Source organism: Miniopterus natalensis, chromosome 5 (genome assembly GCF_054644295.1).
Source record: "Miniopterus natalensis isolate mMinNat1 chromosome 5, mMinNat1.hap1, whole genome shotgun sequence".
Taxonomy (NCBI): domain Eukaryota; kingdom Metazoa; phylum Chordata; class Mammalia; order Chiroptera; family Miniopteridae; genus Miniopterus; species Miniopterus natalensis.
Genome location: NC_142085.1, coordinates 17,555,780 through 17,581,566, shown reverse-complemented (window position 1 = coordinate 17,581,566; position 25,787 = coordinate 17,555,780). Strand labels below are relative to the sequence as shown.

Here is a 25,787-nt window from a genome sequence, read left to right as displayed (position 1 = left end):
TGGTCCTTGTTATATATCTGATACTGACTTCCTTGCTTTACCCATTAATGTAATTCACTATTCAGAGAAATGGGAAATGATCTTCAGATGGGAAAAGATGCATTCCTTACAGCACCAGAAGCAATCTAGTAAAGGGCAAGGCCTTCTTTCAAGCAACATTTTCAGTAGAGAAAAAGGTCAAGAACCACAGAGCTGAGTTGGGCACAGAGGACTCAAATTTAGATATGAGTTCTAATCTAACTCCACCAGATGACTTCCTGAGCAAGCGGTGTGGCCTGTATGTCCATTCCTCTCCTGGAACATGTTGTTACTAGTAGTATGAGGGGCTCCCGGCCCAAAATGGGGAAAATACAAAAAAATGTAAAGAATGACTAAAACTATTAAAATTAAGCCTATCACAAAGGAATTGGGGAACTTAACTTGGATGTAAGATACAGCCTTTCAGTTCTCCTTGTGCAGAAAGGCAGCCCAGTGCCAGGAAACAAGTGAGGAAAGGATCTGAGTTGGGGTCCAGCTCTGCTATTTATAAACTCTATGACCTCAGCCGTTAACATGCTCTCTGTACCTCAGTCTCCCCACGTGGAAAATGAAGCAGCATAACATGGTAAAGTGAATACAGCACAGTGGTTATGTGTACTGGGCTGAGCAGACAAGCCTAGGCTTGAATCACAGCTCCCACTGTGCTAAGTCACTTAAACTCTTGAGGCCTCAATGGCTCATCTGTAAAATGGGAATAATGATGCTTATTAGGGTTGTTGTGAGCATTACATGAACTAGGCCTTATATGATAAGTTATCTGGCACTCTTGGCAATATTAAGTATATAATGAGTAGAAGTGATTATTGCTATCTGTAAAATGAATATAATAATAACTATTATCATTTTGTTTACAAAATTAGATGAGATAATATAAGTAAAAGCATCTGGATAACTGTAAAGTACTGTATTAAGACATATTCTCTTTAGGAGCTCACATCACCAAGGCTTTGCTGTGTAATACGGGGTATGTTTTTTAATGTTGCTGAGCTTTAATTTCCTCATCTGTAAAACAGGTATGATAATACTATCTCACAGAATTGTGTAGCATTAAATAATACACACTGAGTGCAAATCATTATTATTCAAAAAATTAAAAATCTGACTTTAAACTCTTCAGGGTGTCTGGGTTGCCTGGTGTTCTTCTTGAAGATTTCCAAGGTCACATTCAGCACAATTCAGTATTAATGCCTGGCATACAGTAGGTGCTCAATAAACCACTGAATGAAGTTCCCAGGGTGGCTTGAGTGAACAATGGAATTTTACAAGAAGTAGTAATTAGTCATTTTCTAACTTCCCCCATAAAAGCAGTTTGTGTCAGTGAGGTTTTAGCTTTTACATAAACTTCCTGATTGTCAGAGCAGTATATTAAAGGATAGTTTTACTTTTAGAGGAGGTCCTTCCTGGGATATCCAAGAATAGCAAAAATCACTTCTCACTATCCCTAAGCAAATGAGAAAATGTCCCTGTTTTTGTGTTGTTGTGGGGTTTTTCGGTCTCTCAGAGGGCAGGCTGCAGTCCAGCCAATCTCTTTCAAAGCCACCCTCCTGAGATTCTACAATAATGACCTACTTAAGAAGAGAGTTACTAAAGAAAAATAAAACTCAAGAATTGCCACGTGGGGATCACCAGATTTTAGTATAAGTAATTTTAACAGGGATAGCAATCTTTAAAAAAAATTTTTTTCAATTACAGTTGACATAAAATATTATGTTAATTTCAGGTGTACAATACAGTGATTAGTCATTCTATAACTTACTAAGTGTTCACCCCAATAAGTCTAGTACCCTTCTGACACCATACACAGTTATTATAATATTACTGACTATATTCCCTGTGTGGGACAGCAATCTTAAAAAACAAGTAATGGTCTCCAAACACCCTAGGCCTTTCTTAATACTCTGAAGGAGCCACCAATGATCAATCTCAGCTTCACCACTTCTGGCCTGTGTGATCTTGGACAAATTATGCAACCTATCTGAACTTCCAACCTATCTAATCTGTATAATGGGGATAAACAGAAAGACCTCCCCACTAAAGTTGTTATGAAGATTAAATGAGATAATGTAGTGACGAACTTAGCACATGGAAAGAACCCAATAAATGCTCACCTCTACTAAAACCTATACCTTTACTGAACCTTCATTCTGTATTTATATATTTCCAGCCCGTAAACTCTTATTCTAGCAGAGGACAATTTTTAGGAAGCTTCCTATAGTTTTGAAGTCCACTATTTGGAGAATATGTCTGTGTTGGTCATGTCAATACCCATTACAATTATTTAACTTTAATCATGTTCCTTCTCAGTCTTGCTTTCTCCCAGATCAAGAAATCTTCATCTGTTTCAGTGTATTTTCTAATACTGTACACTTTAACTTTTTTCCAAATTTTAGTGAAGAAAAAATAGCTATAAAATATCTTGACTTCCAAATGCCCAATCATCAAGAAAATATAGCTCTATTATAAATATAGGATTACAGCATATTTGCTTTGTTGTGGACAATTATTCACAGTAGAGAAAAGCCACCTCAACCTGATCTCATAAAGGATTTCTGAATTCAACTTCCTGAAGAAACCTGAGACTTCTGAGATTCACTCTTAACTTGGATGAGTCAGAGCAGGTGACAGATTTTTTTAGGTATCACCAGTCAACCCCAAGGTTACTAACAAGGAAGAATACAGGGCCCAGCTCCGAGACACACTTACTAATTAACCCTAACAAACAAGAAACTGTCTTCACCTCAACCTCAGGTCCCTCAGACCTAGTATAATCCATTCCTTCACTCTACCTATCCAGAGTTACATTGAACAGTTTGTCTTTTCGAGTTGGCAGAACCATGGAGGGAAATACCATGCCCTACCACTCCAACAAAAGAAAATCCTTGATTTTTGTGTCTCAGGGGATAGAGGGGCCAATCATAGTCTTGATGTTACATCCTGGGTGGCTTCAATTACCTACAAGCACCCATGAGTACTGAGAGGAGAACTGAACACTATTTCACAGAAATTTTCAAAAGATGAAAACTGCTGTTAAACTTGGAATATTTTTATGGCTTTTTTAAAACCATAATTCATTATTTTTACATGGCAAACTTCAGAAACAGCATTAATATTATTTTATTACTATATTATAAAAAGTCAAAATATTGATTATGTTTTTATATAGATATGACAATTTCAAAGCAAAACCCTTGGTTTGGGGGTTTTTATGTGCACATATACTAGTCCTTGGGAAACCTGCAATGTTAAATATCACATGAGCATTTCAATAAGGCCCCATCCCTATTTCTCCCCAAACTTCTCCCCTAGCACCTAAAAAAGGGGATTTTAAAGGGAATTTGTAATGAAATTTGACATGTAACAAACTGAGAGAGAAAATCAGGTCTTTCCTATATTGTGGGCCTGCTGTCTCACAGACAGGATGTGACTAATCAAAATGACTAAATGGGAAAGAGGAGAAAGAAGCAGAGCAGAGCGCCTGGAGAGCTTGGAGCTAAAGCCCACGAGAAAACAGTCCCAGCCCTACCTGCGCAAGCGCGCTAAGAACTACCACCGGGCAGAGAAGGGCAGGCGGCGTGGACGGCTCGGATCGCAACAGCGCACTTTCAGAAGAAACCGTGGTTTCCTCTGTAAACAGACCAAATCTAGCTACTGAGCGTTCAGGTTAAATACAGAGGAACCAGTCATTTGACAAAAGGAATCCCTTCAGCAGTCATTCCAACTGAAACAAAGTCTGTCCCAGACTCAGCTACTGTCGAAGCTGCATAGCCGCGCTCCGCACGGCTTGTATTCTAAAAAGGTGCGGGAAACCCAGGGCCTGCGCGCACGGGGCGGTCTCTCTCCCAGCTCGCTAAGTTGAGGGCAAGGCTCTGATTAGCTATCCCTTTCTTATCCGCAAGGTACGATGGTCACAACTGCCACATTAACAGGACTTTTGAGGAGGGAAGTTTTTACATGTTGTTCTGGTGAATCAGCAGATTATCCATTTTTACTGTGATTAACAACTCCAGTATGTCTGCGTGGCAGTGCGATGGCCTGAGAGACAGATAAGAAACAAAAGACATTTCTTGCCTTTAAAAAACTTACACAACCGGTTGGAAAAGACTAATGGGTGTAAAACAATTAATTCAAAAATGTTTGACGTATGTACTTGTGTCTTTAAAAAAAGCTGTAGAGAGAGAAATGAAGCACAGAACACTAATGTCAGAGTGGACTTTATAAGTTCTCCCTCTAGGGTGGTGTTCCTTTGGCTCAGGCTACCTAGAGATTGGCTGCATCGGCTTTCCATTCTATAAACTCCAAAACCTAGAAGTACAGAAGCAGCATACCCAGGGGACACTCAAAAGTGCTAATTGGGGGAGGAGGGTTCCCATGTCTCAAGTTGTCTTGGCATAAATGGAGACAACCGTTTATTTCATCCTACGGGTATGAGGAGAGGCAAGCTCTCTTCTCTGGGTTGGACCATAGCTTCTGAAGTGTGTAATTGGTGTAGGGAAAGGGAAGGAGTGGCTGTGCATTTCCTGAAATCATATGTAAAAAGTCATGGGCTCTAAGAACAGCCATACTTTCAAATGATTGCAAAGCTAAATTTCATGTCTGCATAATTGAACTCCAAACACATGGGCTCATAATAAGAGGGGGAGGAGGAGGGCAGACGGTTAGAAAAAAGGCACCCTAGGAAATGAAATGACTCAGAGAGGACATGTAGAAGTCTTTTCTTAATAAGTCTGGGGGAAGGGGGGGGGGCAGAGGCAGAGCAGTCAGAGAGCTTTACAAAAGCCCAGAAAAAGGAACGTGTGGACACTCAGTGGTTGCTCCTCGCAGGCCTCCTTTTGTATACACTTTGGTTAAATGTGTGTGGGTGTGAAGAAGGGCCCGTTTTCCTCAGGATCATTCACAACAAGGCACCATGGACATGGTGCTGAACTTCATGCAGAGACGGGAGGAAACGAGTGAGCAGGGCAAAGCCTGAGCCAGCACACAGAAGGCTTCTTCCTGTTTGTGCTGCCAGCAGGGTTCTGTGTAATGTGACACAACAGCCAGTGATTTCTGCCAAAGCTCAGTGTCTACAGGGAGCACCTGCTGCATTTGGGGAGTAGGGTGCAATTAGACAGATCGACATCTCCCCCCCTTACCCTCCACCCATTTTTTTCTTTAATCAGTACTCAAATCAGGCTGTGTAGGCCTCAAATATTTCTTGAGAAAAACTGGGGTATTTAAAATGAGCAGAGTCTACTAGTTTAAGATTATGCCTCTCAATTACCAGGGTCAAGTAAAGTCAATAATATTAACAGAGAGGGGCAGATTTACAATTTCCATCCTCAACTATTTGTCATATTACTGTCATTCATAATATACACTCACATTCACATGTACATTAATTCCCATTTCAAAACAACTTATACTAAATACTGTTAAATTCTATGTCTTCTCTAATAACCCTTTTATAGCTAGAGTGGATTTGAATGAACTTTCCCACTTACTTCTAGTTTTCCTGACTAATAGAAAACATAGTCCTAAAACAAATAGGTTCCTCCAAGCACAGGAAGAGCCCTGGGCTAGAGGCTGTGGCACTAACTGTGCAGTCGTGCACAAATTTACTTTCTTTGAGTCTGACTGTTTTCACCTGTAAGATGAGAATGAATGGGTTATCTCTATGATGTTTTCCAGCTATGAAATGCTATGATTCTAATTACTCAGAAACATGAGCTCCCTACTCTCAGGCCTTTCTGGAGATAGCCGTGGCAACAAAAATTACTAAAGCCACATTGAGCTCAGTTGGGGTGGTTGTGGAATGTAGCTGACGGGCTGACATCATGGACCTCCCAACACAGGGTTGGGCTCATGTCAGCAGAGAAGACACTAGCAGCAAGATTTGGATTCCCCCTCTTGTCCCCACTGGGGGCTTTCTCAGACTGACCAAGGTGGCTGCCAGAATCACTTGGCAGAAAACCAACCCAACTGAGTCACAGAGCTTTAGACTGAAATTGGAGGGGGGAAAACCAGCAAACTGGCTAAAATTGGATGCTATGTAGGGTATACCAGGCATGACAACAGGTTGGTACAATAAGAGGAACTTAGTAAATCTTAGGAGACAGCAGCAGAGAGGAGGACGAGAAATGAAATATATAGCCATCATTTCCTGCACTAGATGCTAAAAGAAAATCCAGAAGGAAGCTGAACTATTAGAACAGCGTGATGAGAAGCAACTTCGAAGTATCACTAACTTACCGCTTCCCCACCTTTCGGCTAAGATCAAGTGAAGTATCACTAACTTTCGGCTGAATGGAACTCATAACTCTCTTACAGAAAATGGAGGGATTTTCTCATTTAAAAGGAAAACCTAACAGAAGCAAAAAGAGGTCACAGCACATGTCACACTTATCCTGGCCTCAGCCTGGGCATACCCTGGACCTCAGAACTAAAGACGGCAAAGAGAGGGGAATAAGCGATAAACAGGTAGGACCAGAACTTGAGATATAACTGGGATGTGGTACTGGCCAAGGGAAGTGACTCTTCATTCAAGTCATAGTATTGAAGTGGAGACAATAAATCCAGGTTCTAATCAGTCTAATATCAACATCCAGGGTTATAGAAGGTCTCAGGCATGGTGATTCCTATTGTCATATAGCTAATGGTGTCCACAGTTCTAAGAAATGTCTCCCGATCATTCATCCATTCATTCAAAAAATATTTATTGAGTGCCTACTCTGGCACTGTGCTTGGCACTAGGGATATTAAGCCCTCATAGAATTTTCAGTTTGACAGGTGAAAATGACATTAACCAACTAATCATACAACTGCGGTAAATGTGAAAAACGACTTATCCTTGGCACTATAAGAATGTACCATGGGGACTCCAAACACGCCTGGGGGTCAGCAAAGGTTTCTCTAAAGATGTGGTGATTAAGCCAAGAACCGAATGGCAAGCAGAAGTCCAGTAGATAAGTAGGTGGGGATGGATAGAACTTCAGGAAAAGCGAACAGCATGAATCAAGTTCCTGGGACTGAGGCAGTATAGTTTTAGAAGGGGAGTTGAGAAAGACAGTTTGGTTGGATCACTGACAAAAGGTTGAAAACAGTGTGACATGAGACTGGAGAGCAGGCAGGGAGGAGCCAGGCTATGCAGAACCTGCTGGGCCACCCTGGAGGTGCAATGGAAGGTCGCAGGGGTGTTTTTAAGAATGGTGTGACATAATCAGATATGCATGTTTAAAATCTCCCTCTGACAGCATCACACTAGAAACCCGGCAGAAGTCCAGTCTAAGTCTGGGCACACAGGGAAGGGAGTGGAGGGAAAACAGCAGCTGAAATGGACACAAGGGTGGTGCCCTCAGGAAACTGGGAAGCAGCCTAGAGCACTTAGCTGCCCCTACACAACATCTGACCTTGAAAATAAGGCTCCTGAGACGTGCCTGGCTGGATCAGGGTTGGCTCTGGGTGAGCAAGGTAAGCCTGGTGTAACTGGCCTTGGGCCTGCAGTGGAGAATTAGGCAGGCTCCACCTGGTACATTCTGGTTCAGGGTAAAGCCCGGGCACCTGTACATTTAATGAGCTCCCTAGATGACACTAAAGTTTGAGAACAATATTATTGTAATTTTCCTTTTACAATGTCAGTTAAAAAGGAAAATTACCCAACACTATTTTGATTTAATCTTCCTTATCAAAAATGTTTTTCAAACACAAGAGCAGAACAAACATGCTTAAAAGGAAATTAAGGCCCAAGAGAAGTAAGGAGATAAGAGCAAGCAATTTGCTGCTTTAAATGCATTCAAGTTTCTCCTCCAAGGTGAATTAATACCCCACAATATTGCAAGAAATTGTGGCAACCAGGTAGGCAAAGGGCTTCTAGTTGACAGAGCACAGACAGTCTACAAAGTTCTTCCTCATAGTAAGTAAAATATTTCTCTTTGTAACTCCACTCACTACTAATCTTAGCTTTACTCTCTAGGATTACTCTTCCATGTGACAATTATTAATTTATTTTAAATTAATGCCTTTAAAGTTTACCACACAATATATAGTAGTTTTACATTCTTTTACCCCATTTACCTTATTCTGAAAATGGCAAAGCTATTGGTAAAATCTAAATTTCAACTACAGATGCTCCTCTACTTACAACAGGATTATGTCCTGATAAAACTATCTTAAGTTGAAAATATCATAAACAGAAAATGCATTTAATACACCTAACCTCCCGAACATCATAGCCTAACCAGTTTTTACTGAACGCATATTGCTTTTGCATCATCATAAAGTTAAAAATTATAAGTTGAACCATCGTAAGTTGGGGACCATCTGCAGTTTCTTTGGAGCCATTGCTGTTATTTACTTGCTTGCAGTCCAATAAAAATTCTTAAGTCACTTTCAGTAGTCTATGTACAATGAGATTTTCACTTTGATCTCCACAGTGACTACAGGAAAGCAGATGGGTTCACTAAACTTGCTCCCTAGGATTACTAGAGCAATAGATTAAAAGAAAGCTCATCTGCCTATTGTGTATCCTAACCCAAGCAAGATATATGCCTTATCTCTAATGTGAATTATAGCTGGTTCAGAGGCCAACCAGAAAGCAGTCATTGATGTGGATCAATGTCAGCTTTAAAACAGGTACACAGTGATGTGTCCAAATATATTCTAATCCTAATTATGTCCAGCATCTTCATCAAAGTCTTGAAGAAATAGATGCAACCTTCCTAAGCTTCCAGATGAGACAAAGCTGTACGGACCAGCCAACACACTGGACGAAGAATCAGAACCATAAAGTAACCCCACAGGACAGAGAGAGGAGGTGAGAGCCAGGATGAAACTGAGTAAGAACAAAAGTATGGAGCTGCATGCAGTCAGCTCAAAGATGGTGGGGAAAGCCTGTCCTAAGAGCAGTTTTTCATGGACTGTGAGCGACAGTGCAATGGGATGACAAAAAGTTAACACCATCTTGGGATGTATTAACAGAGCACCAACAGATCCCAACCCCCTGTTGAAACAGAGCTAGAGGACTGTGTTTTCTCGAGGTGGTGTCAAGCTGAAGCTTTGGAGAGACAGAGCAAGCTGTGGGCCCTCCATCTCTCATGGGAGAAGTGGCTGAGTGAAGGGCCAAGAGCTCCCATCTACCTTCAACCTTTGCAGCAGACATTCCGACCTCCCTCCTGAACCGAAACTTGGGTTTGCCCAGATCTTTCCTCCTAACCTTCTCACTTGGTTGTTGTTCATTCTCCAAGGCCACAGGATGAGCCAGTTTCTCTTCAGTTCTTCCAACTTTACCATAACCTACAAACCTCCAGAACATTCCCTCCTGTTGGCAACTGGCTCAACATCTTTGTTTTCCCTGACTTGCACCGAGTCCTAGGACAAACTGTCATTTTCTCTGATGACCCCACACACCAGAGCCCGCTCCTATTAACAAACTGTAACCACTGAAGGAGGTAATCACATAACTGAGCTGACTGGCTCTTCCGATTATCCCTCTCCTTAGCACGAGCCTCAATGATGCTTAACCAAGTCATTTTCCTTTCACAACATCCACCTTGATGACAGCGCCAAACATTTATTATTATTCTTAACCCTTTCCCTACATCCTCACCTGCTTCCCACCTGAACCACCTTGTCAAGTTTCACCTTCCTGGGACCCTGACTTCTAGTTTCAGCTCTGAGAGGTTCAGAACTCTCTTGGCGCCTAAGTTTTCTTATTCATTAAATAGGGTTCACAATACTGACTCTTCTGGGAAGTCTGTCTTTTCCAGCTGTTTTTAAACAATTAAAAAGCAAGTCCTTAGCAAAATAAACAAAGCCCTAGAAAGAATCTGATAATCTTAACTGGGCGTAGTGCTACACAATTATATTCCTGGAATGCTTCTGTATAAATTGAAGTAAAAAAAAAACTGAATGAAAATACTTTTTAAGCTGATAATATATGTGAAATATTGTTGTTTTTAATCCTGCATAGTACAATACACACCAGCTCTCTGTTTGAAGCCCTGGGTGCCCATCCGTGTTTAAATATCAAAATACACCACCAGAGCATCTATTACACCAAATTGCATGCCTGCCTTGCCCCTGGGTTAGCCCTGTAGATTGAATATTTCATTCATTGTGCCAACAGTCCACTGCAAAAGGGAAAAGGGGTGAAAGAGGTCCTTAGGCAACTAATAAAGGGAAAAGATATGCAAACATGTATGTACACATTTACATATACACACATGTATGTAAAGCTGTAACTAAATATAAAACTAAGAAGAGAAAGATGATGCTTTGGAAAAGAATGAGAGACAGAAATTAAGATTTCCTCTGGGCAGAGACCTAATAACAGGCTAGAAATGGAGACATTAAGTGAGACATTATGTAGGAAATGGAGTCTTATCACAATTAGATATTAAACATGCATATTCTATTCCAGATAAGAGGAAATTATAAAGACAAGTTTTTGGAACTCGAGAAATTAATTTTTCTTGGAACATGACCCTCTCTGTTTTTCTGAAAGCAAAATAAAGCCAAAGCATCTTCAGTTAATACGGAGATTCCAACTGACAGAAGTCCTGAGACCTGTAAGAAACTAATCTATGGACGGGGCTAACTGGCTGAGCCACAACACGACGTGTTGACCACCAGGCCTTCAGAGCATCTCACTGAGTTGTATTCGTCAAAGCCAGCCCAGGCAGGATGTGAACCCTGCTCTTCCTCACACGGCGGCTGCCAGAGCTGCAGAGTGCAGCAATTTGCACACAGGACTTGCGCCATTTTATCACAAAGACCATAACCAGCAATCTCCTCTAAGGACAATTTCTGCTCACATGCGTGCACTTGGCTATCCTGCCCGAAAGTTCTGAAAGGAAGAAGATAGGACAAGACTTCCCAGTAACTTCAGCAATTAAAACACAGCACCACCAAAGGAGAAGAACAGTACTTCCAACAACCTGTCTTTGAGTGCGGTGATTTCAGTTCCTTAAGACACAGGTGGCTACAAGTGAGTAGGACCACAGTGGTCATAAAGCGCGAGACCTCACTTAACTCCCACTCTCCACGTCCGAGAGTTCTCCTCACACTGATGGCACCTGCGACTGTTCTTCCTGCTCAGTCCTGAGCATCTCATGGGTTCCTTTTCCCTCTCACTCACAGCCACTACCACCCACCCATGCCCACTGCACCTCCCAACTTGTTTCACATTCAAGAACCGTGTGGTCATTCAGCACTTGAGTAAAACAGTAACTTGAGAGACACTACTTAGTGGTGCCTTTCTATTTCTGAAGGGATTATACCAGTAAATGTTTCCGTGCAAGCACAGTGGACTCAGGCCTAGGACAGCCAGGTATATACACAACTCAGCCCAATGGGCCCAACTGGCTGCGATCCTCTTAATGTTTAAAGGAGGAGCACTGTTTGCCAAGGGAATACAGAATCAGACTGAAGCTGGGTGGAAACAACTCCTATTCAGTCAAGGTAACTGCTGGTAAGATTACTGTTATTCTACATGATGTCTGGCAAGTTGTTTTTCAGGATATTCCTTAAACTGTTACCTTTAATATATATACTCATACAACTACAATTTAATCATTAAAAACAATTATATTGCATTTTAAAGCATAATTCAGATACTCCTAATGCATCTTTTTTATAAAAATATTGTCTCTAAGGATCCTAAATAATATCCAATGGAGAGAAGAAAAAGAACTGAGTCCCTTAGGACATGTCATTCAGACTGTGAGCAACATGCAGGCTTGATGAGGATGAGGGTGACTGCCTGCTAAGGATCTGGAACTCACAGTCAAGTGTAACAGCTGAAGAGGCCCTCAGCAAGTCATTTCTCAAACAACCAACTTCTCCCATCTGCAAAATATGTACTTTTCAGAACTGTTGTAAGGCTTTAATAAGGACTTTATGTAAAACCATTATGGAAGTACGTGTCAGCTCCCCAAGGGCGTGTGGTAGTTAAGAGCTATGTGGATCTGGACTTGATTCCTATGTTTACCACTTACTAGAGGTAAGTGGAACCTTGGGCAAGTGTTTTAGCTTCTCTGAGCCTCAAGTCTTCATAGCTATCTCACAGAGCTGTTGTGAGGAGTATGTGAGATAACCCCATCAGAACAATACCTGGCACACGATACACATTCAGTCAATGCTAGCTAATAGTTATTCAATCAAATGGGTACTGGAAAAATAGTAGGGTTACAATAATGGATCACATTCCTGAAGGAGTTAATGACCTGTTCACTCATTCATCACCAAACCAAAGTCACCAAGCAAACGCACTATATAAGACAATGGGGGTACAGAGATAAACAAAACATGGCCCTAGACTTTGAAAGTTCAAATTCTGATGGGGGAGACAGACATGTGAATAAATAACTGTCATCAGTAGAACAGTGATATGGAAAACTCAGACTGAGCTCAGGGTAGAAGAGGCCTGGCAGAGGTGCCAGCATTTGATCTGAGTTTTAAAGAAAGAAAAGAAATGTTACCACCCTTAACTCTCTCCTGGGCCACTGCAGGAGCTTCCTAAATGATGACCCTGTTTCTACTGTTGCTCCCTTATGATCTATTCATCACATAGCATCCACAGTGACTTTTTAAAAACATGAAATATCATTCTCTTGCTTCACATCCTTCAATAGTACCCCACTGCAATCAGAACAAAATCCGAGCTCCCTATCAGGGCCCTGAAGACTCTCTAATCTAGCCCCTGCCTGCCTTTCTGTATTGTTCCCCATGTTCACTATTTCCTACCTGCACTGACCTTCCTGTCCAGGAAACACCACATTCACTGCTTCCTGAGAGCCTTTGCATGAACTTCTCACTGCCTGAAATGCTGTGCTCATGGATCTTCAAAGATTCCTTTCCCAACTTTTTAATCAAAATTAGCTTCTTCCCTTCCTAAATTGCTATTGCATTATCTTATTTCATTTCCCCAAAGCGTTTACTATAATCTCAAATTGTCTCGTATGTATGCTATTTACCCATTTACTGACTATATCACTAAAATGTAAGCTCCCTGTGAGTAGAAGCTCTATCTATCTTGTTCACTTAAAAAACAGAATAACAGAATGCCAACCCCAAAGGTTAGGTGACTGTCCCAACCCGCCAAACGCAATGGCCTGAGTCAGCTTCTTTTTTAGGTGCAGTTCACCCATCTAGAGAGCACTGAGTTTAAAACAGTGATTATCTTGAGCAATATCTCCTAACAACACTATCCCTCCTCTACTGCTACCACATTCTGAATCCAAAGAAGACATCTGTGACAGGCTAGGTACTTCCTAGCACCCAGAGACAGGCACCAGATGTCTAAAGATAAAAAAAGCTCCAGAGGAAGCAACTTCCTCAGGAAGCCATGAGGAGGCCCTGGGCCCTGAAGAACATCAACCACTAAAGACCGCAGCAGAGTGACACCATCAGACCAGCACTGCGAAGAAGCCAGCCCTAGAATTGCAAGAGGCACTGGAGAACACTAATATGAAACACTAAGTGCTTATGGCTTCATCGATTTATGATTTCAAATTTCATTTCAGTCTTCTGGGAATCTGACTTGCCCTTTATGTAGGCAAGTGTGAGAACTAGTAGTGACTATACAACCAACCATGATCATCATTGTCAGTTTTGGGGTAAGAGCTTGAGATATCAAGAGAGCTAAGCCAGGAGAGCTAACTGGCCCTTTCTGTTACAAAAGCCTTTATCCAAAGGATTACATGAACGAAAATGCAGGTGTGGTACATTACAAAGAAGTCACAAAATCTTTTCATTATAGGGAAGGCTCTTAAGTAGAACTTAAATTTAATCATGCAATTATGTAGATCCCAAACTAGAATGATACCAAATGCCTAAACTATGTAAGTGCTACACTGAATGTGATTTCTGCCATTACTGTTCACCACCAGGGAACAGCGACACCCTGGGAGAGGAAATTAGAAAGAACAGTTAATGCTAAGAAGGCATGATATTCCAGCCCTTCTTGCTCTGATTGCTTCTCATCTAAACTTTCATTCGTTCAACATTTAATGAGATGTTACCACTGCACTAGGCATAAAAGAAAATAAATTCCTGTAATAAATCCCTCAAAGAATTTATAATCTAGCAGGGTAAGAAAAAGCAAATTCATGGAAGCTATAAAATAAGGCAATGTCAACTAAAGCTTAGAGGGTGGATAAGCAGCCTTCTAGATGAAGGTTCCAGGACTCTTTTCTGAGAAGATAACAGTGACCTAGAAGATGGGTGGATCTTGTCAGCAGACAGAGACCCCTGTAGATAGGACAGTAAGGGGGTACACAGAGAAAAATGTGTACTCAAGCAACAACAATATTATAGTCTGGGGCACAGAAAGTTAAAGTCTAATCTCTTCAGTTAGACTTTAACTTGACAGAACTTTTCTTCTCTCTCCCATATTATCTAAGACCCAATTCTCTATATGTGGTAAGCTCTAAATCATACTTATTCAATAAATAAGAAAATTAATCCAGAGAGAGAGAAAAAAAAAGCGAGCTATTCAATTTACTTTGAAGTTGCTGCTGTTACGGGTGTTCTTGGGTTTTCTTAATAATTTGGATCATAGCAGAACTCTGCATGGTAGAAATCCTTGGTTATGGGCAGATACCTGTATTACCTCACTGACAATACAGAAGTATTTAAAGAAAGTACACATGACCAAAAGTGGGTGGGGTGGCACATATGTATGTGAATCTTCAAATTTGGAAAGTTTGAGTAAGTTGTTGGGACCAGTACCTTGTAGATGCTAAAACAAGGAGAAGACTGATCTATGAGTCAGTTCTACTATGCTGCAATCCCAAAATGCAGAGCTAATACTCTTGTAATATAATTCCAAAAAACTATCAGAACCTAGATATAAACTTGTTTTATGTTTTCATTTTTAGAAATATATCCAGTGAATATTTAAACATTATTTTGAAATGACCATGATGGAGTTGCAGCATGGTATTGTATAAGAAAAACCATACCGCATTAGGAGTCAAGAGACCTAACTGTGCTCTGCCACTAACTGGCTGTAAAACTGCAGTCAATGAGCTCAGCCTTCCTGAGCTTCTCAACAGGGAGGAGGGTGGAGAGAGGCTGGCAACCAGAGGAGAGCTCAGTCTGTGCGGATGGCTACACACCTCATCTGCTCAGGTGCTCGCTGGGCATCAACCTGCCCCACCCTCACTGCACTCACGTATGGGGTGGGGGGAGGTGCCGCTAAAATGTAGCTTTTCTTCACAACTTTTTGGTTAACTATATCTAAGGTAACTTCAGATTCCAAAATGTGTCTGGTTTTATTTTATGATGTCATCTTTAGATCTGAGGAAAAAGTCTTGAGAAAAGCATCTTCTTAAGGGTATCTAGCAACACATAGGTTCCAAAGACCATTTTAAAAGTATTAGTCATTAGCAAATATAATTAGCAAACAATTAAGGATTAGAACATATAAATATAAGTATATATAACTAGGTATCGTAACTCCCTTACAAATCATATACAAACACTTTTATACATGTATGCATGTGCTTCTACACACACATACACACACACACAGAATCTAAGGGTTACTATAAAAACAAAAGGACAGGATCATCTTAATCAGTGATCCAAAGTCTATTATTTTAAATGCAGCAGCACCTGTAGCTACAAGCTTCAAATTCACAGTAGTGTGAATTTCATCCTTACAGTTTTATCAAGGACACATGTCTAGTGAACATATTAACCCTTTGATTCCTGCATACTAACACTTAGAGTATTTATTAGGCCAAGACATGGCTATTCTTCACAGTCTCTAAGATTATTCCCTGATGCAGATATCTGGTTCTCTTCAGTGTTCAGATATTTTATTTTGATAACTACGTTATTTGTAAAATATACACTCAGGCATCCTCATATATTCAAACTAATATTCATATACCCACAGAAACCTACTCTAAGTAAATATCCCGAAAGGCATATACCTAATAAGGGCAGGAGAGAAAGAGAGGGAGGTCATTTAATTTATAAACAATTATGTTTATAAATCATTAAGCCACTCAAACCTAACCACGATAGACTAAAACCTAACCATTAAAAAATATCCATTTTGAGTGTTTATTATATATTTTGTTTTGAGTTATTTCCCCCTTTATTCTAGTCCACCTCTGCCAAAAATAGCAACTAGATTACATGTAGACTTGCTTTCAGCTCTCAATACTTGTGAGCTGCAAATTAAAGATCTATGATGATTAACACACTCTCTTGTCAGCATGACCTAAAAGCAAGCAGAACAGTCCTAAAATAAGAGGTTTTTGTACAAGTGGGGCTGGAAAAAAAGAAAAAAGTTGGGCATCTTAACACATCAAAAGTGAATTGGTCTGTAATGCAATGCTGATGTTAATTTTTAAGAATAAAGGTAGAGTAAGCAGCTTACTAGAATGTAAAAGAGAAATGTCGCTTGAGGACCAGAGCTAAATGTGAATCAGAAGTAAAAATCTGTCTGCCAATGAGCTGCTCGTTGACTTTGCCTTATATCCACCAATCAAGGCTTCCTGTTAGCCCTGGGCAATTTGCAAGAAAACTTAATGAAATAGTTATATATACAAGAAATGTAAGCCCAAATCTGAGACAGTTAACTATAATTTTCTAATAGTGAGGGTGTGATGGTATCCCCTGCACCAAGTGGACACAATACAGAAACTTGTAACAAACATTCTCCCAGAGAGCACAGTCAATACCATTCCACCAGTGTGCAGACTGACACGGCTAAAATAGAAACTTCACCCACATTTCATCCCAAAGTTAGTGAATACTGGAATTTTTTATTTATTCTTTTATAAAAAAAAAAAAAAAAAAAAAAAAGGCCAGTGTCTTCAAGTCTTGATTCTTTAATAAGTCATTCCATAGCTCCAGGAGTTCTGAAGTGAACACATCTCAGCTGGTATCCCCTCACCCCCAGCCTGCCAGAGTCTGTGCAAGTGAAACCTATGAGTCTGTCTTACCTGTAATCTGACTCTGTCCTTGTGGATTAAAAGGACTTGGTGCAGAGTTCAGGGAGGGCCGTGGGTTCTGAGGCGGGACACCTACTCTCATACTGGGATGAGGAATGCGCCCTAAATCACTGAGGCGGTCAGAGAACAAACTAGGTTTAGAGTCATCAAGCTTCTGTCTGTGCCCTGGAAACAGCAAATCATAAAATAAAAGCATATTAATTAGCTGAACAATTGACCATGCTAAATAGATATGTGACATACATACTGGGGAGTTAAGCCAAGGAATTATCAATACTGGTATTCATAATGAAGTGTCTATATAAAGCCTTCCATTTCAAATTGCTTTATAAGCATCATCTAGTGGCAAGCATTCCTAGTTCTGTTCTGTAAGTGGAGAGCTGAGGTCCCAGAGGGTGACTCAGAGTCAAGCATCATAGTGAGGCCAGGACACTGGAGCTCAAGAGGAACTCTCTGGGTACCTCCTCTAGCCTCTCAGTGAGGATGGGAAAGGTGAATGTGTTCTGGGATGTGTCCTCTTGTTTCATGAAAGACAAAACCTCCCTGAAAGTTCAGAGAGGCCGTGCTGTGACACGTACTATCCCAAAGTTGGGGCAGAAACAGAGACAAACAATTTGTGAAAGGGAAATTTCCATGATGACCATAGTGACTTTTTCTTTTTTATGTTACAATTAATACCTTACTGAGACTCTTCTCTGAAAAATTAAAACTCAATCCTTGAACCCCTTTAAGAGGAAAAAAATAACAGAAATATAGGCAAGGAAACTCAAACTTTCAAGAGGAACCTGGATATTTTGTGATATGTCAAAGCCTGGAAGCATATAATGAACTGTGTTAAACTACAGAGAATGCTTTTTTATTTTAAATCTAGTACTGTGGCTTTGTAAAAGAAATTGAAAAATACCTTTTGAGTTACCATGTGAATGTGAGAATCAATTATTTTAAAAAATAGAAAATAAAAAACTTTGCCTCTCTTTTAGTTTATTCAAGTCTAAAATCGAAGAAAACTCTAAATATTAGAAATATACAAATCAAAAGATAACCACAGTACTAAGACTCTTTTAAAAAGTCATCAAATCATACTTAGTAAAGAGAACAGTACTGTCTTGGTGCAACATGAATTAAATGTAAATCTGTACAGTGGTGCTGTGGTGAACAAGTACAATAACGCCTGATACACAAACAGAAACGTACTGTGGATTCCTCCTTCCACATGCTGGTGAGGCCCTACTATGTTGCCCCAACATTTTAGTAAAATGTTAATAACTGAAGCTAATTTAAAAAGCCATTACAAAGATTGGAATAAGACTTTGCCCTTTGATTAAGGGAATGAAGATTAATATCCATAAAAACAAAACAAAACACCCTGAAGGATTATTAACAACCTTCAAGAATGGGAAGGTACATTCTATGGGCAGCAAGAACACTCATCTTCCACTTAGTGCAGGACAAGAGGAATGTATCAGGATAGGGTTAAGTTGAACATTAGAATTTCCCAACTATAAGCTGTCTTCATAAGACAAATTCCTTATTTTATTTGCCCCAAAATGTATTTTCCTGTCTCCTTTTTCATTGCCTACCCAGCCCAAAGAAAACAGACAGGAAGCCAAGGCTTGGTAATATGAGTGTAGCTGTCTCCACAGCCAAACATGTTCCAACTAGACCCATTAACTGAAATGCACCCACCACCCTATTTCCTGCCAGAGCAAGTTTGGGGCATCTGCTCTAACAGAGGGACTAAGCCTAGGAGAAAAATGATCAGAAAAAACTAGGAAAACTCATTGTTGATGGTTGTTTTTCTCACCATTTATGACTTTTTATCCAGATTACAAACAGATTTTAGAACTCTAAAGAACCTTTAGAGATTACCCCAAACAGCTCCTGGATGCCGGCAAGTAGGTGTTCATAGATGAAGTGACTGAGCCCTACAGAGGTAGAACAACTACCCCGTGGTCCTCAGATACTGACTAGCTTGTCCTGGACGAAGACATGATTCTTGCCTTGGTTGACTAAGCTTTCCACTCATCATGTGGCCCTACCAGCGTTGGCATGCTGGCTCGCTCTGCCCGGCCTCTCCCAGCGGCTGCGGAGGGCTGCAAAGTATCCAGGTCTGCAGAGCGAGACACCAAAGAACTAAGCCCTGTGAAGTGTCAAGGCGGGTTTTCAAAGCAAGTAGAAGCAGCAGCAAGGATTCGATTACAAAGTTAATAGCTCACCCATTACCCTAAACAAACTTCCATCAATACATCTTGCTGTGTCTAACTAGTTTCACGATTAGGGAATTATATGGGACTTGTCACAGTTTAATCTGTGGATTCTGTTCCTCACACACATACAAAAAAAGTATTGGTGTGGTGTTGATACAGCTGTAAACATTAACAAGAAAGCTTATGGAATTGTCCCTGGAAGTTATTTTTTTAATAGGTCATATTTTTGGAATGGCAGATTCCCTGAGGGCCAAGGGGAGGGCTACACGATCTTGCATGGTTCCTTTATACAGTGGGACTTTATGCGGGCCATGGGTCACAAGAAAATTTAATAAGCTTTGCCTCTGCTTTCTACAGCCTTTTCATTAGGTTTTCATGGAGACCGTATGAGATTTGAGCTCAGTCTATGGATGTGTGAGTACACTTTTATTTTCTCTTAGCATAGTGCTTCAGGGGAGTAATAGGAGCTTATAGGCAAAAAATAAAAGACTTGAGAAGCACTGATAAGCGTGAAAAATTTAAGAGCAGGTGAAATTTTAAAAGCCTCAATGACCTGTTGGAAATTATCTTCAAAGACGAGCTACCAAGTATCTACAGACACCCTGGAGTAATTCAGGGGCCATCTATCTGTGGCTGCATATATACAGAAAGCACGCATTTTTCAGCCACCACCGCAACCACACACAATTCTTACAGCACAAGGAAGAACAAAAGCTGAAGGGGCTCTCCATCTCTCAAGCATGACAAATACCCACCACCGCTAAACCACATCAGGGTAGCACTTGAACGGCTGGCTGCGAGATGTCCCCAAATCCTCAGAGCACGGAAGCCAGAGGGCACGCTGACTGAAATCAGGGACGGGTGCTCTGCCATGGTGCAGGGCAAATGAAACCTCAACCAGAGAGCCAAAGACTAGGTCTTCCAAGCAGGATAAAAGTATAAAGAATGGACAACGCTTTTGTTATATTTAAGACTATATAAAAGCTCGATCCTAGATCCTCTTATATAGGTGCAGTTTCTCCCTTGGGCAGTGGCTCTTCCACCCGAGCTGGATAAGAAAACCCTCTAGGGAAGCCCCACATCAGCTCAGTTAAATCAGAGTCTCTGGGACTGGGTCCAATGGACGGTGGAGGTAGAAAAGCACTGCCCACTATGACCTCAGTCCCATGCACTCAATGCACCTAATCATGCCAATGACTCCCCACTTCTGGGCTGAGCCCTGACTTCTGCCCTGAGTTCCAGTTTGTGTATCTCACTGCCTACTTGACTCTGCCCTGGGGTATCTCAAAGGTATCTTAAATGCAGTATATTTAAGACAAAATTCTTTATTCTTTTATTGAAAAAACCCCACCAATTCCTCCCTGAGAGTCCCTCCATCTCAATAAAAGTAGCACCAGCCACTCAGTTGCATAAGACAAATATGTAGATATTTCCTCCATTTCCCCTTATGCCTCACTCCCCACATTCAATCCATTACTGAATCTTGTCATTTCCATCTTGAAAGCATATCTGAAATCTATACACTTCTCTCATTTCCAATAGTACCACCCTAGTCCAGGAACCCATTATCTCTCTCTCTGGCCATCTGACACTGTCTCCTTTTAGTCTCTTATCCCAGGACCTTTCCATATTCCTGAAATGCTCTCCCCTGATTCTTTGTACAGCCCTCTCCTTCCATGCCTTAGGCCTCAGGGTGAACACCACCTCCTATGAGAGGTCTTGCATGCCTTCTACACCCAGAGTAAGTTTCTTCCTTCTCAAGCGCACCCTCTATTTATTTCCTTTATGGCTGTTACCACCATTTGTAATTAGCTTGTGTATTTACTTGTCTCCCTTGCAAGGCTGGAAGTCCATGAGAACGAGTGCTCTGTCCTATTCACAGCTGTATCCTCCAACAGTTCAGTGCCTGCACACACAGTAGGTGCTCAATAAACGTTTATGTAATGAATGAATGAATGAATATTTTCCTCTTTTAGATAAATGTCTTGGTTGAGAGAATATTTTCTGGCCCAGAATATCATATTACAGCACTATCTTCACCCAAAAATCTCTTCTCTTCTTCTCTGGCAAGCTAGTGGATCCAGTGGATCCAGATTGGCCTTTATTAGTGCTTCCTAAGCAATATCCCTGAAGTACATTCAAGTGAAAGCTTGCCTTTTTTCTTTCTAAAAAAGTCCCATTTGCTCTCACAATAATTCTTAAGCATTGTTGCAAGTCATTTTGAATCACAGAGGTAAAAATGACAACAGAAATAACTTAGACTCTAAATTTTAGAGCAATGTACTTCTTTTACGGATGAGGACCCTGAGCCACTGAAAGGGGAAGTGACTTACCCAAAGTCACAAAGTTAGTGGCAGGATTAGAACTCAGGTTTTCTGACTGTTGGTCCAGGGCTGTTTTCCCTCTGGTTGCCAACAAGCTTATTTTAGATTATAACAGTGCAGTCTCAGTCATTCAGGGGAAATCATGATCAAAAGTGAATTTAAAGTGGAAAAAAAGTTTTCAGAACAATTTTTTCTTAAAAAGTTGAGTGTGTTTGGTTGAATATAACTTTTGTTGCAATAAATTCAGGGGCACAAGAAGAAAGCATAATCAAAAGGTCACAGCATTCACACATCCTTAGAGCAAAGACCTAGGAGGAACTGTTAAGTCATAAAGCAAGAGTCCATCTAATTGCCCCATTCTTCCCCACCCGGCTCTTTTAGTCCAAGGGCAGCTACCTCACAATGAAAGTAATATTGCCATTAAAACTTCCCCTTTAAAAATCACACATTGGTACGTAAAAATTGTGGTATGTGAACTATGAAAATAAACTTGCCTCTGCAATGTGACCCATTTTGCCCATTTTTGGAAAAGTTGATTGAGAACAGCTTCACAACTGTGGAGACCCATGTAGGTCCCCAGCCAGAACCTCACACTCCATGCACCATATTTACAACATGATACACGGTACCAGTCACAGCCTCCTCCTAAAGGAGGCCCAAATACACATACAAAAGAGTCCAACTTCCTTTTTCTTTTTTTGCCAATGACGGGTTTACTTTATTTTTTTACTAAATGTATTGGGGTGACACTAGTCAGTAGGGTCATATAGGTTTCAAGTGTCCGTTTCTATGATACATCATCTGTATATTGCATTGCGTCCCCATCACCCAATGTCAAATCACCTTCCGTCACCATATATTTGGCCCCCTCTACCCTTTACTATTACCCCCACCCCCCCTTCAACCACCATACTACTGTCTGTATCTATGAATTTCAGTTTTATATCCCCCACACAAGTGCACCTTTCAAAAACAAGGTGCTTTTTACAAAGACCTGAAAAGACCCACTTCCATGAAACTTCATCAGGGTAAACATGTCATGGCCAGTCCACCCTAATGTGGCACAGCAGGGTCATTTTGCTGATCACTAGGACATGACGTTTGGCAGCTCATCTTTTTACAACAGTATTTTAACGGATTTAAACACTTCTTTTTTTTTTTACTAGGTTCCTACTTGTACCCTAGGTATCATGAAGATACATTTTTTAAAAATAAAATAAAGTTAAAAGGCAGATCTGCAATAGAGCACCAATCAGGAATCAGTACCATGTCCTCAGGCTGTCAGCTAGTCCAGCTAGTGTACCGGGCATCTACCGCATGCAAGTTTCACCAGGCATTGTAAGAAGGAGGGGAGAGAAAATATATAAGATATGTCTTACCCTCAAGCACTTCACAGTCCAGTGGGAAAGAAAGGCAAGCAATTAAATATAACTGAAAAAGACTGTGGTGAGTGAAACACAAAATGCTGTGCTTTGGGGACCATCTGAGTAAAAATGAACATAGACTACTTGAAAATACTAAGGAGGCGGTGCTTTCTGTGATGATGTCAAAAATATGCCCTTATTTTTTAGAAGGGCTCATATATTTAGGGGTTAAATGTCATGATGTCCAGTATTTGCTTTAAAATATTTCCACAAAGTGTCAGATAAAGCAAATATGAAAAATGTTAATTATAAAATAAGGTGAGCATATGGGGTTTTATTAAATATAATCTTTTAATGTGTGTTTGAAATTTTTTATCACAAAAAAATTTAAAAAATAATAAAGTGCTATCTATAGGAAGAAGAGGGGGCGATGGACGTTGACTACAAGAGGAGCCTTTATGCCCTTGAAGGCCGAGTAGGATTTTGATAAGCAGAGGAGGAAGGAGAGAAGCTGGCTGGAGGACAAATGACAGAAACATGATAATGAAGATCTTGTGAGACAAGATGCTTCTAAACCTATACATGATATTAATCTAAACAGAGGCACAATTCTTTTTATTTTGTTTTGTTTGTTCACTTATTTTGTGGGGTTCTTTAGATTCCACATATAAGTGAGGTCATATGGTATTTGCCTATTTCTGTCTGATGTATTTCACTTAGCATAATACCCTCTAGGTTCATCCATGTTGCTATAAATGGCAAGATTTCATTCTTTTTTGTTGCTGAATAATATTCCATTACCTATATCTTACATCGTCTTTATCTACTCATCTATTGATGAACATCTAGGTTGCTTCCATATCTTGGCTACTGTAAATAATGCTGCAGTGAACACAGGAGTCCATATGTCTTCTCCAATTAGTCTTTGTTTTCTTCCAATAAATGCCCAGAAGTGGAAATGCTGCATCAGATCGCAGCCCTATTTTTAATTTTTTGAGGAATCTCCATACCGTTTTTCATAGTGGCCACAGAAAGTTACTAATTAATCTAAACAGATTCTCAAATCAGTTGATACTTGAGTTTTACAACTACATTAATTGTTTTAAATTATGCAATATATATGGGAAATGCCCTTTTAAGACAGATCTTTTTATTCCCAGACCAATAACCCGCTACCTTGGCAATCCATGTGCTCCTCTGCCATGTATTCGGGCTTCCCTGGAGGAGAGAGGTGACCAGGGAGAAATTAGCTAATTTTGCTGTCAGCAAGAATGTGATAGAATGAAATCTGGTCCAATACTCCAGGGCTAAAGCCACAGGATATAACCATTTAAGAATGTTGTGACAATAATCCTTGGAGTAAAAAGGGAGAGAGGAAAGGACTTGCACCAGAATTATCACTTTTCAGAGTAAATTGGTTATATAGAAACTGAGCTGCTTATTCCATAGGAGTTCTGGCGGAAAATGACACTCAGTTCTAATCTCCCTACCCTGAAAGTGGTACATACAGGAGTATCTGCAGGGAGGGATCAGGAAATAGGGTTGACTAATTTTAAAGTCATAATTTAATCCCAAATGAAATTACCTGGAATTCTACTACAAAGGAGGAGCCTTAGTGTATCTGAGAGTTCAGTTTCAGTGGTTCGCAGCAAAAGTAATATAACAGGGAAGACTGCAGGCTCAAGTGAGTTCTTAGGAAAGCCATGCAAAGCTTGGAACCAAATAATTCTAACTATTGAGGCTCTCGATTAAAAACCTTGATTTTCTGTATTCCCACATACGTGTGAAGATGGAAATACTATTGACAAAAGTGAAACTCTTCTTTGTTTACATTTGGATGACGACATTTTACTGGTGGTTTCTAAAAGTCTAAAATCTAAGACCTAAACTCTTTTAAAGCCTGTAATATTTGGTTAAGCCCTTTGCCTCTCCCTGACACACCCTATATTCTCCACTACAAACAGTCCTGATCAGCTTCCCTTCTAATTTCCGTATTTCCATTAATACCACCATTTTCTAGTCTCCCAGGCTCAAAACCCAGCTTAGGTGTACCTTTTCCACCTCCCTTTCCTAACATCACCCAGTGGAGCCCATTCCTATAGTTTCTACAATGATGGGCCCCTGCTTTCCATTCCCACTAAAACCACTCCTAACCTCTCACTTGTGGCTAACACACAGAGTAGCAGCTTGGCATATCTGAAAGGGCACCAACTAGCTGTATAATCACAGAAGGGATTTAATGGAACCCACTGGACCTTATAAAAATGAAGAGTTAGTCTCCATAATTTTTAAAATCCTTTCAGTCCCTAAATCCTAACATTAATGTAACTTACCTACTCAAAATCTATCAATCGTGTAACATTGCCTATTGAATTAAACAGCCCCCTGAGCCCAGTAAAGAAGGACCTGGAAAATATGGTCTCAAGTGTAGCCTGTCAACCTCATCTGCAATGGCTACAACTATACTGTTCCCAGCCAATGTTCTACTTACATTGGACTACCCACAGTTCTTCAGAGTCCCCGTGGTTGCCCAAGCTATCTCCCCTACATAGAATACCCTCTCCCCATCATCTCCATTGGACCAAATCCCGTCCCAGTCTCAACTGAGTCATCACATTGTTCTGGTCTTTTCTGTCCCTAGGGCCTCAGTGATCCTTCTGGTTTCTATCTCAGCAAGCTGAGAGCAGCTACAACTGTTTTTTGTCTACTACATGTGGTTATACTTAAGTGTAGTAAGCATTCAGTAAGCATTAACTTACTATGAATTGATATAAAATATTTATATAAAATTTCAAACCCTATTATCTTAGATTCTCCTGGACTTGGCTATGAACCCCTTGAGGATGGGTGTCATATGTCTTCAGTCTAGCACATAACTTAGAGCCTATGTAAAGGGAAGGCAGACAACAA

General features: G+C 40.5%; 1 protein-coding gene across 5 annotated transcripts in view; it reads right to left on the bottom strand.

Moving 5' to 3' along the window:
- Positions 1 to 25,787, bottom strand: part of RUNX2 (RUNX family transcription factor 2) — a 223,619-nt gene that overhangs the window by 137,907 nt on the left and 59,925 nt on the right. For 4 of the 5 annotated variants that reach the window (XM_087817423.1, XM_087817422.1, XM_087817424.1 and 1 more), the window contains exon 4: positions 16,974 to 17,147. The exons of the other annotated variant lie outside the window; for it this stretch is intronic. In XM_087817423.1, the coding sequence (XP_087673549.1) occupies positions 16,974 to 17,147 (174 nt within the window). The remainder of the gene's footprint in view (positions 1 to 16,973; positions 17,148 to 25,787) is intronic. 5 annotated transcript variants of the gene reach the window in all.